The 11,430-nt window shown below is 36.8% G+C and overlaps 3 protein-coding genes across 5 annotated transcripts; 1 reads left to right on the top strand and 2 right to left on the bottom strand.

Annotated features, from left to right (window-relative positions):
* Positions 1 to 3,860: 3,860 nt before the first annotated feature.
* LOC145012238 (uncharacterized) lies at positions 3,861 to 6,149 on the bottom strand. 3 transcript variants are annotated; one of them, XM_078971031.1, is made up of 3 exons: positions 5,985 to 6,149; positions 5,547 to 5,659; positions 3,861 to 5,464 (listed from the first exon to the last, which is right to left on the bottom strand). In XM_078971031.1, the coding sequence occupies exon 3, from the start codon at positions 5,408 to 5,410 to the stop codon at positions 4,004 to 4,006; it is 1,407 nt and encodes a 468-aa protein (XP_078827157.1). In that variant the 5' UTR covers positions 5,411 to 5,464; positions 5,547 to 5,659; positions 5,985 to 6,149; the 3' UTR covers positions 3,861 to 4,003. The 3 variants fall into 3 exon arrangements, with proteins under 3 accessions (XP_078827157.1, XP_078827156.1, XP_078827158.1); XM_078971030.1 differs by having other exon boundaries at positions 5,547 to 5,644; XM_078971032.1 differs by having other exon boundaries at positions 5,547 to 5,635.
* A 1,202-nt stretch (positions 6,150 to 7,351) lies between these two features.
* LOC145012146 (ARM repeat superfamily protein) lies at positions 7,352 to 8,980 on the bottom strand. Its single transcript, XM_078970925.1, has 6 exons — positions 8,738 to 8,980; positions 8,462 to 8,528; positions 8,176 to 8,292; positions 8,008 to 8,106; positions 7,788 to 7,913; positions 7,352 to 7,666 (listed from the first exon to the last, which is right to left on the bottom strand). Exons 1-6 carry the CDS (start codon positions 8,765 to 8,767, stop codon positions 7,518 to 7,520), a joined length of 588 nt encoding a protein of 195 aa, XP_078827051.1. The 5' UTR covers positions 8,768 to 8,980; the 3' UTR covers positions 7,352 to 7,517.
* Positions 8,981 to 9,141: 161 nt separating this feature from the next.
* Positions 9,142 to 11,198, top strand: LOC145012145 (uncharacterized). The gene is made up of 4 exons (XM_078970924.1): positions 9,142 to 9,536; positions 9,896 to 10,589; positions 10,696 to 10,765; positions 10,848 to 11,198. The coding sequence occupies exons 1-4, from the start codon at positions 9,281 to 9,283 to the stop codon at positions 10,965 to 10,967; spliced, it is 1,140 nt and encodes a 379-aa protein (XP_078827050.1). The 5' UTR covers positions 9,142 to 9,280; the 3' UTR covers positions 10,968 to 11,198.
* The last annotated feature ends 232 nt before the right edge of the window (positions 11,199 to 11,430 follow it).

The following is an 11,430-nucleotide window of genomic DNA, read 5'->3' as shown; positions in this document are numbered from 1 at the left end:
AGTTAATACAAGAAGGATTTGAGATTGTTATTGCTACATAACAATCAAGGTATGATCTAAACCCTAATTCATATGTTATATTGATTATCATATAGTAGATCTAGGGTTTATAGTATTGGATGAATTGCATGTACAATAGAGAAACCTAGATCCAAGCATTAGGGTTTGTATGAGCACATAGGATGTTCTTTTGGCCAAAACCCATCACACGTAACCCCTAACACCTTGTCCACGCTAATACGTCAAGGTACTATTGCATCACTACATACTCTTAACTACAACCTGACACCATTCAACGAGGCCACTAGCCTTACATCCCTCACCCACAAAAATCCAAAAATACACGCCTTACTCTAACAATTCTCATAGATTTTTCAAGAACCTCATACCCTACCACCATTTAGACCACATGACCACAACATTCCCCTAACCAATCCAAATACCATCATCAATGTTAAATCGTACTGCTATCCATAGTTCCAAAAAAAATCATGACAATATTAATAACAGAGATGCCTCAGAATGGCGTTATCAGACCTAGCCAAAGCCCTTTTTCTTCCCTAGTGCTATTAGTAAAAAAAAAAAAAAAAGACGGCTCCAAGAGATTTTGCATTAAACGTCGTGACAGTTAGGCTTGGCAATTGGGTTGGGTTCAGGTTGGCGGGTTAGAAAACATAAACTCAACCCAACCCATATAATATATGGGTTGGCGGGTCACGGGTTGGTGGGTTGGAAATCTCAACCCAACCCAACCCATATAACCCGTTTAAGTATATGAGTTTGCGGGTTCACAAGTTAGTGGGTCGAACCCAACCTATATAACATGTTTAATAAATTAGCAACGTATTTTAAAAAATGAGGTTTTTTCAACATAAAATCATAAAGTGATTAAAGTAACTAACATTAAAAAAAGGTTTCCAACATAAATTCATAAAGTTATTAACATCCAAATAAAATTGAAAAATGAAAACATTCATACGAAATGGATGTGTTCATTGTTTGTGACTCGTGAATATCTAAAAATAACGACATGTGTTTTTTCTTTTTTGATTAGAGCACTGCAAACGTAGACTAGTCACATATGAATACAGAAGGAATACAATGATACGATATATTACAAATAGGAAGGAAATCAGATTTCATTAATAGTTAAATATATCTATTTTTTAAAATGTCATATATATATATATATATATATATATATATATATATATATATATATATATGTTGACCCGCGAACCCAAACAGGCAAGCCAACCCAACCCATGAAATAAACGGGTTGGCGGGTCAAACATCGCAACCCAAACCCATGTATTTTCGGGTTGGGTCAATGTCGGGTTACGGGTTGGGTCAAGAGTTGCCACCCCTAGTGACAGTACAAGATCGATTCTCCATTCCAACTATCGATGAACTCCTTGACGAGTTACACGGAGCCACTATTTTTTCCAAGATAGATCTCTGCTCCGGCTACAACGTCTCAGAGTCTACAACCCATATTACACGGAGCCACCATTGTAATGGATCTCGAAGTCGAATCCTATCAGCTTTGTACCCATTTCTATTGTATTGGTGTCTGGATCATCTATGTGAGGAGATGTTTGAGGTTGTGATGATCAATGTAGATCCTGAATCGTCAGCCCAGTAGGTACTGGCACCATTTTTTATCTGCTTACGTAATGATGTACATTTCCTTGATATATGTCGATTGACTCTGCATGGTGGAACATAACTTCTTGCTAAAAAAAGATAGCGGCCTGTTGTTTTGAGATAGTATTGCTCTGATAGCCATTCCTAAAGCATTTGTGGTTACATCAAATTGAAATTTGAAATCTGGTAGGACTAACGTCACCAAGTCTTGCATGGTTGTCTTAAGTTGTTCAAATGCCTCCTATACCGATTTGCTCCACTCAAAAGATTTGAGTTTAAGAATATCAATTACAGGTGCTTCAATTTTGAGGGGAACAAATTGAGGATAATATTCCGTCAATCATAAGTAGGTGTGCAAGGTTGTAAAGGATATGGGTTGCGGCCATTGTTGTATTGCGTGTATCTTGTTCGCTTATGGTGCTACTCTTGTTGATGAAATTTTGTGTCCTCGAAAGGAGATCTCTTGCAAAGCGAACATACATTTGGAGGTTTGGCATGAAATTGGTGGTCCCGTAAGCTTTGAAAAACAACCCGTAAATGTTGGTAATGAGTATCCAAGGAAGGACTGACGACTAGGATATCATCAAAGAAGACTAACACGAACCGTCGAAGGGCTGGTTTGAAGAGATCATTCATGACGAACTGAAAATTCAATGGTGCGTTTTTCAAGCCAAACGGCATGACGAGATCACAACCCACACACAAACTGTTTGGCATTCTCCAACCCCTACTAGTCTCAGAGTCTCCTTGGCTTGAGATATCCACGGATTTTGTTATACACCTCCCTAATTCCAAAGGCAAAACAACAATATGGGTTGTAGTTGATAGACTTTCTAAATTTGCACACTTTATTTTGTTACCCTCTCAATACAACGCTATACAGTTATCATCCATATTCATGAAGGAAATTTATCGTTTGCATGGTCTACCATGAGAACGTTGTATCAGATAGAGATCCCCTGTTCATAAGCAAATTCTGGAAGGAATTATTCAAACAACTTGGTACAAAACTTCTCCACTCCAGTGCCTATAACCCACAAACAAATGGCCAAACAGAAGTGGTGAACCGTTGCCTTGAAACCTATCTCCGTGCCTTTGTTTTCAACGAACCAACATCGTGGCAAAAGTACATTTACTTGGTTGAATTTTCGTATAACACACCCTACCACACGTTCATCAAGATGTCACCATTCAAAGCAGTCTATGGTAGAGATCCAACATCGATTCATGACTACATCTCGGGAGAAAATAAAACAGCTTCGATAGATTCTTCCTTGTTGGAACATCAACGACTCATTTGCCTTGCTCAAGGAAGTGATCAACACGACACAAGAAAGAATGAGAAAACAAGCCAACAAAAGACGACTAGATAAAGAATTTCAAGTCAACAATGTAGTTTACTTACTTCTACAAGACTACAGACAAAAATCAATGGGCAACCTAAAATCACACAAGCTAGCACGTTATTCTATGGTCCATACAAGATCACAAAAAAGAATAAGGAAAGTAGCCTACCGTTTGGCTCTACCACCCAGCTCCCGCATACATCCAGTCTTCCATGTTTCGCTACTTAAGCCAACTCATGGTATAGCTTCCTCAACGGAACAAGACGACCCAATTGGATTTGAAGAAAACCACCAAGTCAACACACTTTCTGAATCAATATTAAATACCAGAATTAATCAAGACGGGAAACAAGAAATCCTCATCAAATGGGAAGGCAAACCTTTAGAAGAAGCAACATGGGGACCAGTTGAAGATATCCATAAACAATTCCCATTTTTTACCAACATTGAGGACAATGTCGATTTTCAAGAGGAGGTGAAGGTGATAATACGAGCCTAGTAAACCAATCTAAGGAGTCCAACCCAATAACCCAACAACGACCCAAGAGAATCACCAAGAAGCCAACAAGACTTGAAGATTGAAGCAATCATCCATGTCCTACTTTTCTGCTTGCATTTAGGAATCCATTATCTTCTATGTTTCTATTTTCTTTTCCATGTTTCCACGTTATTAGCTTGTTTTGTTTCTTTTCTTGTATTTTAAAAGCTAGGATTGCATTAAGGAAAAAGATCAGAAAATTGCCTCAGTTCTTGTTTCTTATTTAAATTACGTACCAGAGCCTTAACCCCTCTAAGGGTTAACCTATCAGGCTATCACCTCGTCTTTTTACAAACCAAGCAGAAAATATAAAAGGTAATGCGAGTTAATTAACAAATAAATGTTTCATCTTTAAGAACTTTTAAAAATATTAACAATATTTGTTTAAATAATCGAAACTATATAAATATATAAATCTAAAAACTTAGTTCTAATTCCAACACACAAAGTCACAAACTTAGAAATGTTCCTCTTAATCACCTTCTTCTCTGTTTACAAAACAACGCAATGGTGGTTCCAAAATTGCATCTTCCACAGCTGCCACCCGTCTGTTTGAGCTTTTTCCATTATCTTCAACAATTTCATACAGATTAGCTGTGCGGACTTCCTGAGCAAGAGAACACCAACAGCAAAAAAGCCACGAAACACAATCACTAACATCATCACCTTTCCCACAACACCACAACTTACAGTTAGTCGCCGGTAAATTATATCTTTTTCTCATCTGAATCCTCCAAAAACCACCGTAAAGCAACCCAAACACACACAGAAACACTCCGGTACCCCCCAAAACCTCCCTTACAACCTCACTCTTCACATTAATCGCCGCCATGTTAAATATCAAAAATGGCGCCAAACAGAATAGAAGAAACGTCGCCGTATGAACATACATGTTTCCAAACCCTAGTCTCTCCATGTTCCACCCGAAAACACAGAATCCACAGAACAACGAGAGATGTGAAACGGAAATGTCGTTCCAGATGTCGAGAACACCTCCGCTCCATTTTGGATTAGTTTCAGAAAATGAAAATCTGATTTCGCTTTGGGATTCTTCATCGGGACACGTGTCGTAATCCTTACCTAACGGGCTAACAATGGTGTAAACGCCGGCAAAAGCAGGAGCGGCGATTGCGACGGTGATGGTGATTGCTACTCCGATTGCTGGTCTTTCTGATCTGGTGTACCCTACGTTTATGCCACATAATGCGTATTGTGCGAAGCAGTTGAGATTAAGGAGGAAGATAACTATCGCCATGTGTGCACGTTCGTGTGGTTTATAAGTTCCGTTTTTGGAATATAATTTTCTCAATTTTGAAACGTCATGTGATTTCCATCTTAGAAGGAGAATGAAATGGTGGATCCTACGAGGGTGATGATATAGACATATGAGAGTGAAAAGAGCGTTGAGGATCTGGTTGTTGACTTCAAACCATGTTTCTCTTTGGTGTTTTTGTGGAAGGAGATGATTTAACATGCCTGTCATGACAAGGAACAGAATTGCACCTGAGATTGTAACACATATGATCCAGATCAAGAGAACTATGTTAATTGGGGATTTTATCCATTCTTTAGCCATGTTCTGAAGGTATTCTCGATCAAGTTTTCTGGACAACATTTTCTGAAAACCATGGCTGATTTTATTGGGACGTCGTATGATGTGTGAGGGTTGATCCCTCTCATTGACAATTTGTTGCAAATTTAAAGGTGATGAATTATCTCTTTTGTTGCTTGGAGAAGTGTGGATGTCATTAAGTTGAGGATCTTCATTTGTATGAGGTATGTTGAAGGTTTTGATATCTAGAGGAACATGAGTTTTGAGTTTAGATCCATTTGATTCTTCTTCATCTTGAACTTCACTGTTTTCAGTCATCAACGTCATATTTTGACCTTTACAGCCGATCTCTAAGTCGCTCTATGTTCAAGGAGAATCATTCTGTATGTAAAGTAAGAAGGAAAAAGAGATCACTATTAATGGTTCACTTTTCTACTGTAACTATAAGAACTGAGAAACATACGGATACAAATCGACCGAGCAAATTCTTTTGAATATCATCACCACATCGAAAATCAACATGATTCTCCCAAATTTCACCTTCCAGCCTTACTGCATAAACTGTGTATCACAAAACTGGTGTTGAATTCAATGATAATGGTTACTGAAGAAAATCGAATGATCATTCACGTTGCCAGAAAAAAAAAATACGTATAGCTAAAACAAAATCAAGCTCGAAACTCGAGATGTCAAATCAAGTCAAATTTGAGTTCCTCATCTTGCCCAAATACTTCAGGAACATACACAAAACGAGAATTGAGCGTAACATCCACTAAAATCTAGCGATTGATCGATATTATCGACTTCAAACCTCAATTGAGAATTCTAAAGCGTTCAACACGTATATATCGCGCAAAAACATAAAATCTACGAATCATAAGAATGAAAGGAAAATACGTACCTGTAGGGGATGATTACGCAATTTAGATGGAGTTCATTGTTGTCTCCATTGATGATAAAATCGAGAGAGAAAATTGCAATTCGCAGATTCTTTGTTTGTTGCAGGAAAAAGAGTTTGGATTGGGCAGGTGGACGGCAATAGGATGCTGTCTAAAGTTGTGCTGCATTGGTGTACTGCTTTTTCTCCATCCACCGGTTTATACTTTATACCTTTAAAAAGGTGGCACATTCATCGGTTGACGGGAAAATTTACAGAAACAGTCCTTGAAGAATTCTTTTTGACATAGTTTACCTTTAAATGTGACCAATGACTTACAGGTGCCTTATCTTTTATATGTAATTACGTGATTAAAATTACTAACAAACTTTGATGATAAAAGAAGTCTCGGTTATTATTATCTCTGTTTTTTTTTGGTGTGTGTGTGTGTCTAAACTCTAAACAAAATACTCCATATTTTCCTCATTCATAGTTTGAGCTCATGGAAAAAAATGGGAACCAAAACGAGTAATGGACACGTATTTCTTGTTCTGATTTTTAGTTTATTTTTTTGGAGAAATAAAATAATCTGAAATTTTGGATGTGAAATCAAAAGAAGATAATGTGTAGGAAAGATAGCCTTTACGACCAAAATATCGATCTTTTGCCCCTTGCTAAGAAAGTCAATACTGAATAATAAATTATAGTGTAACTCTTTAGGATTAATCAAAGATTCAAGGGTGTGAAAATATACTTTTATCTATTTTTAAAATAATATTACATGTCACGAGGTTTTCTTTTTCAAAAGGTATTATTAAGGCGGTCTTATTTTTTTTGGCAAAGATTTTGTTTAATAGCTAAAGCAGAAAACATATGGATAAAGTCTCATTTTGTAGGCCAAGATTTTGTTTAATAGCTAAATGCCTAAAGCAGGAAATAGATAGATTAATGAGAGAAATGTTACTTGTAAAATAATATCTATCTCAAATCCAAATGATGAAAGATGCCTTTTTTATAAATCTTGAATCTTTTATACACCTTTTGCCCACCATGTGACTTAGAACACCATGTTGCTTGGAACCTATCTACCATGACTTAAATACTCTTAACACTCCCATTTCTTTCTATACTTTTAGGCCAAAAGGCTTATGGTTGATTAATGATATAAAATAATAAAAATGGCGATTTTACTTTTATTCTTTGTTTGGCACCACTAACAACTACAATAACTTTCGGAGTAGTTTTCGAATCAAATTCAAAGATTTTATCACGAGAGAATATTGATTTATTGAAATCAAGATAATATGAAACTTATGGATTACTACATTAGAATTGAAAACATTAGAAAGAAGTATATGGAGAAAAAAAAAAAAAAAAAAAACACACAAAGATCAAAAATTAGTTCTCAGATCATACCACAGATCTTGATGATGGGAAAATACACCATACGGAATTGATAACTTATGAAAGCTAGTAACCTTAAATGGCCTTACAGCTTTTGTCTAGTCTTATACTCTATTTAGTTCTAATCAACCATTCAACAAAAGTAGCTTAATATCAAGATGAGCTTTCATCGTATCTCAGATCTCTAAATCTTTTCAGCAATTTCACTTTAAATTTCTCGATTTCAGCATCTTCACTGGATAGTGGAGTACCCATGATGACTGAGATTGCTCCAGCACTATGCAGAGCCCCAACAGCTTCATCTAACATATTAGAAAACAACACACTGAGATTTCATTATCATCTAACACATGTTTGAATTTTGCATAATTATGCAATCAAAACATGCAAAAGGAAGATCAAGATTCAAGAAAAGACTCAAACCAGAACGAGCAATGGCAATAATAGCATTCAAAGCTTCTTTACGTGTGCTATCATCTTTAGCACCACCCAACATATCCACAAGCTGTTGGGCCCCACCCAACTCCACAATTTTCATTCTTCTTTCATCTAAAATAAAATGTATAATTGTATGTCAACTAGTGTGACATGGTAATATTGAATTGTTTGTTAAAGAATATATAAATATATAGATCAACTATACCATCTGTTGCAAAACGAGCTAATCTTGATGCCCCCATTCTTTTAAATAGTGGGTCCTTGACATTTAGAAGTGACACAGACTGGTGTATCAGATTATCACCTAAAAAGATCCATTGTTAAAATCTTGCCTAAAGTGATTGATGAATGATTTTAAAAAGAAATTGGATACCCAAGTATGGAAAGATATGGTATCCACCGATTGTTGCAGTTCCAATAAAGAGAAGTTTGAAAAGCCATCCGAATTTTTTTTCTGCTTCCTCCTCCATGGCTCGTTCATCTGGAAAACCTAGAACAAGGATACACCACTAAATTGTTAGCAGCACTTAAAAGGGAGCTTGGCATATGAGTAATCTGAAGCATTTCTGTGGATTCTAGGCGTTTTGAGAAAATTTATTGGGTGGATTCAACTTCAAAACAATTAAAACAACTAAGCTCATAGTTCAGAAGTGGATGACCTCTTTCGTGATATGATGACGAATACTGGCGTGATCGAACATTTACAGGTCTTCTTCTGCACAAATACTGCAATTAAGCAGAAAATAATGGAATTATTAGAGAATTCAAGGAATTCAGAATATAAAAAGATAAACAAATTAATAAACTGCTAATCATCACTCAAAGGATGCGCGATAATGGAGATTCAGTTCACGTAACTCCGAAATCACACAAATCAAAATTTCAAAACCATTTCTAGGAAGAATCAATGAATACATTAGAGAACAGGGACTTACGTAGTTGATCCTAGCTGCTAAACCACGCATCACGATTGGAACTGCAAACAGGAAAAACCCCTTTGTGCGACAGAGAGGGAGGCAACACTACAGGTAGATAGAATAGCCGAAGGAGACGGAAGAAAGAGGTCGCAGAAGGCGACAGCGGCAGTTCTTGCAGTCGTGCGGAGGCGGAGCAGATCAGCAGAAACCAGAGAGATAGAGGAGAGCAGCCTAGACCTCACCTGGTTGGCAAAACAGGGCAAGTCGGGGTAAATTTAGCCGAATCCGGATCTGGGTGCTTGGATCCTTAAAGTTGGCCCAAATTCCCAATCGACCACAGATGTCAGATAGTAAGCCTATAGCCTATGGAGCCCAAGCAAAAGAAAATACTAATAATGGGCTTATATCTGATCTAATCCAAGACAGGAGCTAGGTTTTCAAATTACACCCAAAATCCCGCCATTGTCAGTTGAAGCTTCTCTTACAATCTCCTCTCTTCTAGCGTCTCTAACAAGCTTGCATAGGATCTTCATATAAGAGACTTGTACCGAATGGAAAGTAATGGAGGAAGCTGAACTAGAGAAACAACGAAATATGGTGACAAGATCATCAATCAAGAGAAAACCCTTTGCTAATCTCACTAACATCGTCCGAAAACCCTACCCAATTTCTCCATTCTCACAAGCGAAGAGACCCGGATCTTCCACCGCCTCCGATTCAAGTATCGGATCCACGCAAAACCCCATCCATGAGAACCACTCACTTATCAGTTCGCCGGACCAACCTCTTCCTTCTACACCTCCGACACTCACGCCAGGTACGCTCTCTCCCTTTCAAAGACGCATGTCCAGATGTATCTTTCACTACATGCAATTGTTCATGTCGGGTTTTCTGTTAGCGGAATCACCTTAGTCAAGTCGATTTCCAATCGAAATCTAGATTTGGGTAACGTGTACGTGTATTAGGAAATTGAATATGACTAAGATTAAGATTTGCTACAGATTCAAATTGAAATCAAATTTGTATACGCCAGATGCTCTTCTACTGTTAGCAGGACCGATACAGATTCAATTTATATGCTACAATTCTGAATATCAAGATGTACTTTTGTGTCTTCTGATACTGAATATGACTAAGTATAAGATTATGACCTAGTATTACATTTGCATTGCTTAGCTCATTTGGTTGGAGATGAGTTATCATATACTCAAAGAAGGAACACCCGGAAAACCTTAATCAAGGTGAAGGCTGATGTGCCTTTTTATCAGACATCTTCCCAGGAAACAAGGAGCAAAAGGAAGGAACTATCTGTGCCTCTTTCTTCTTCTACATTGGTGAACAGAAGTCAGTCTTCTGTACAGAAAACCACTTATGATGGGAATAAGACGTTCATGGCCCCTAATTGCTTTTCAATGGAGAAGATTAAGGACAAACAGAAGGCAATTGATGTGTCATCTAGCGCCCATCATATGAAGAACACAAAGAATATCATGGACACTCCTCTTTTTGATTCTACCATGAAAATAAAAGATAAAGGGAAAGAAAATGCTGTTCAATCTAGCTATCCTCACTTGGAGAACACAAATATCAACTTGTCACATTCTTCAATGAAGAGAAAGGATAAAGGAAAGTCAATTGCAGTCCCTTTTAATTATCCTCCTATGATGAAGACTAAGATGATGGAAGTTCTTGCACCTTCTTCTGGTGTGAAGATTAAGGAGAAAGGGGAAAGGGTTACAGGTTCTTCTACCCATTTTGATCTTTCTCAAAAAGATGAAAGAAATGTAGTTGTTACCCCTCTATATCATCGCACTCTGAAGAAAAATAAAGAAAGTAGCTGTCCTCCTCTTTTGAGAACTGCAATCAATAGGTCTCTTTCTCTCTTTTATATCATAACTTAATAACTTAAATCTAATTTATGCTAGTAGTATTTCATCATTCGTTGGTGATAATATTGATGCTTTTTGGTTGAATAGGAATCAAGCTGATGGAACAGAAGATACATTCCAATCTAAGCTACAAACAGAGCCCCCTCCCAATAAAAAGGTATCTTTGACTAATAATGAAATCACTAAATTGCCCTTTAACAAGTAAGCAAAGTGTAACCTATGTTTTTTTTTTTTTACAGAAAAGATGGTCATCAAAGGAGAGTGTTGAAGAATATGTGCTACCACAAGAATTTGTTGAGCAGCAAAGAGCTTACTTTAAGGAGATTGATGACTTTGAACTAGAAGTGGAGGAAGTTTGAGTATAAAAGAGGAATAACTTCAACTTGATTATTATGATAGGAGTTGCGTAAACATGTTTTTTAGGTTTCTTGTATAGTCACACTTAACTATGTCAAAATCTACTGAAAGTATCATGTACTTGGTGTTGTGTGCTGACCATTTTGCCCTTGGCAGTAGTTTTTACTTTTTAGAACATGTTGATTACAGTTTTGTAAATTTGGTGGCTTGGTTGAATAAATTTTTGTTTTTAACCATGTTTTTGGTCTAGCTCGGTTTTTATAAATCTTGAAATCATTAAATCAAAATGATTTCTAGGTTTATAATTTATAACACGGTGTAGTTCGACTTAAAACCAAACTGATTTTAAATATCATTTATAAAAATAATAATTTGAATTTTGATTTTGTTTTAATCCTCATCTAACCTAATGCATATACCTATTGACTTCAGTGGTTTCGAGACGTTATCACAAATTCTCTAGAC

This window comes from Lactuca saligna, chromosome 8 (assembly GCF_052625555.1).
Source record: "Lactuca saligna cultivar CGN05327 chromosome 8, ASM5262555v1, whole genome shotgun sequence".
Classification (NCBI taxonomy): Eukaryota; Viridiplantae; Streptophyta; class Magnoliopsida; order Asterales; family Asteraceae; genus Lactuca; species Lactuca saligna.
This window is presented reverse-complemented; position numbering and strand designations above follow the sequence as displayed.

Coding starts and splice junctions, on each gene's coding strand:
- LOC145012238 (XM_078971031.1), bottom strand. CDS start 5,410: ATGACGTTGATGACTGAAAACAGTGAAGTTCAAGATGAAGAAGAATCA.
- LOC145012146 (XM_078970925.1), bottom strand. CDS start 8,767: ATGCGTGGTTTAGCAGCTAGGATCAACTAC. Junction 8,107..8,175: donor CCATATCTTTCCATACTTGG/GTATCCAATTTC, acceptor GGATCTTTTTAG/GTGATAATCTGATACACCAG. Junction 7,667..7,787: donor TATTGCCATTGCTCGTTCTG/GTTTGAGTCTTT, acceptor CTAATATGTTAG/ATGAAGCTGTTGGGGCTCTG.
- LOC145012145 (XM_078970924.1), top strand. CDS start 9,281: ATGGAGGAAGCTGAACTAGAGAAACAACGAAATATGGTGACAAGATCA. Junction 9,537..9,895: donor ACCTCCGACACTCACGCCAG/GTACGCTCTCTC, acceptor TGCATTGCTTAG/CTCATTTGGTTGGAGATGAG. Junction 10,590..10,695: donor TTGAGAACTGCAATCAATAG/GTCTCTTTCTCT, acceptor TTGGTTGAATAG/GAATCAAGCTGATGGAACAG.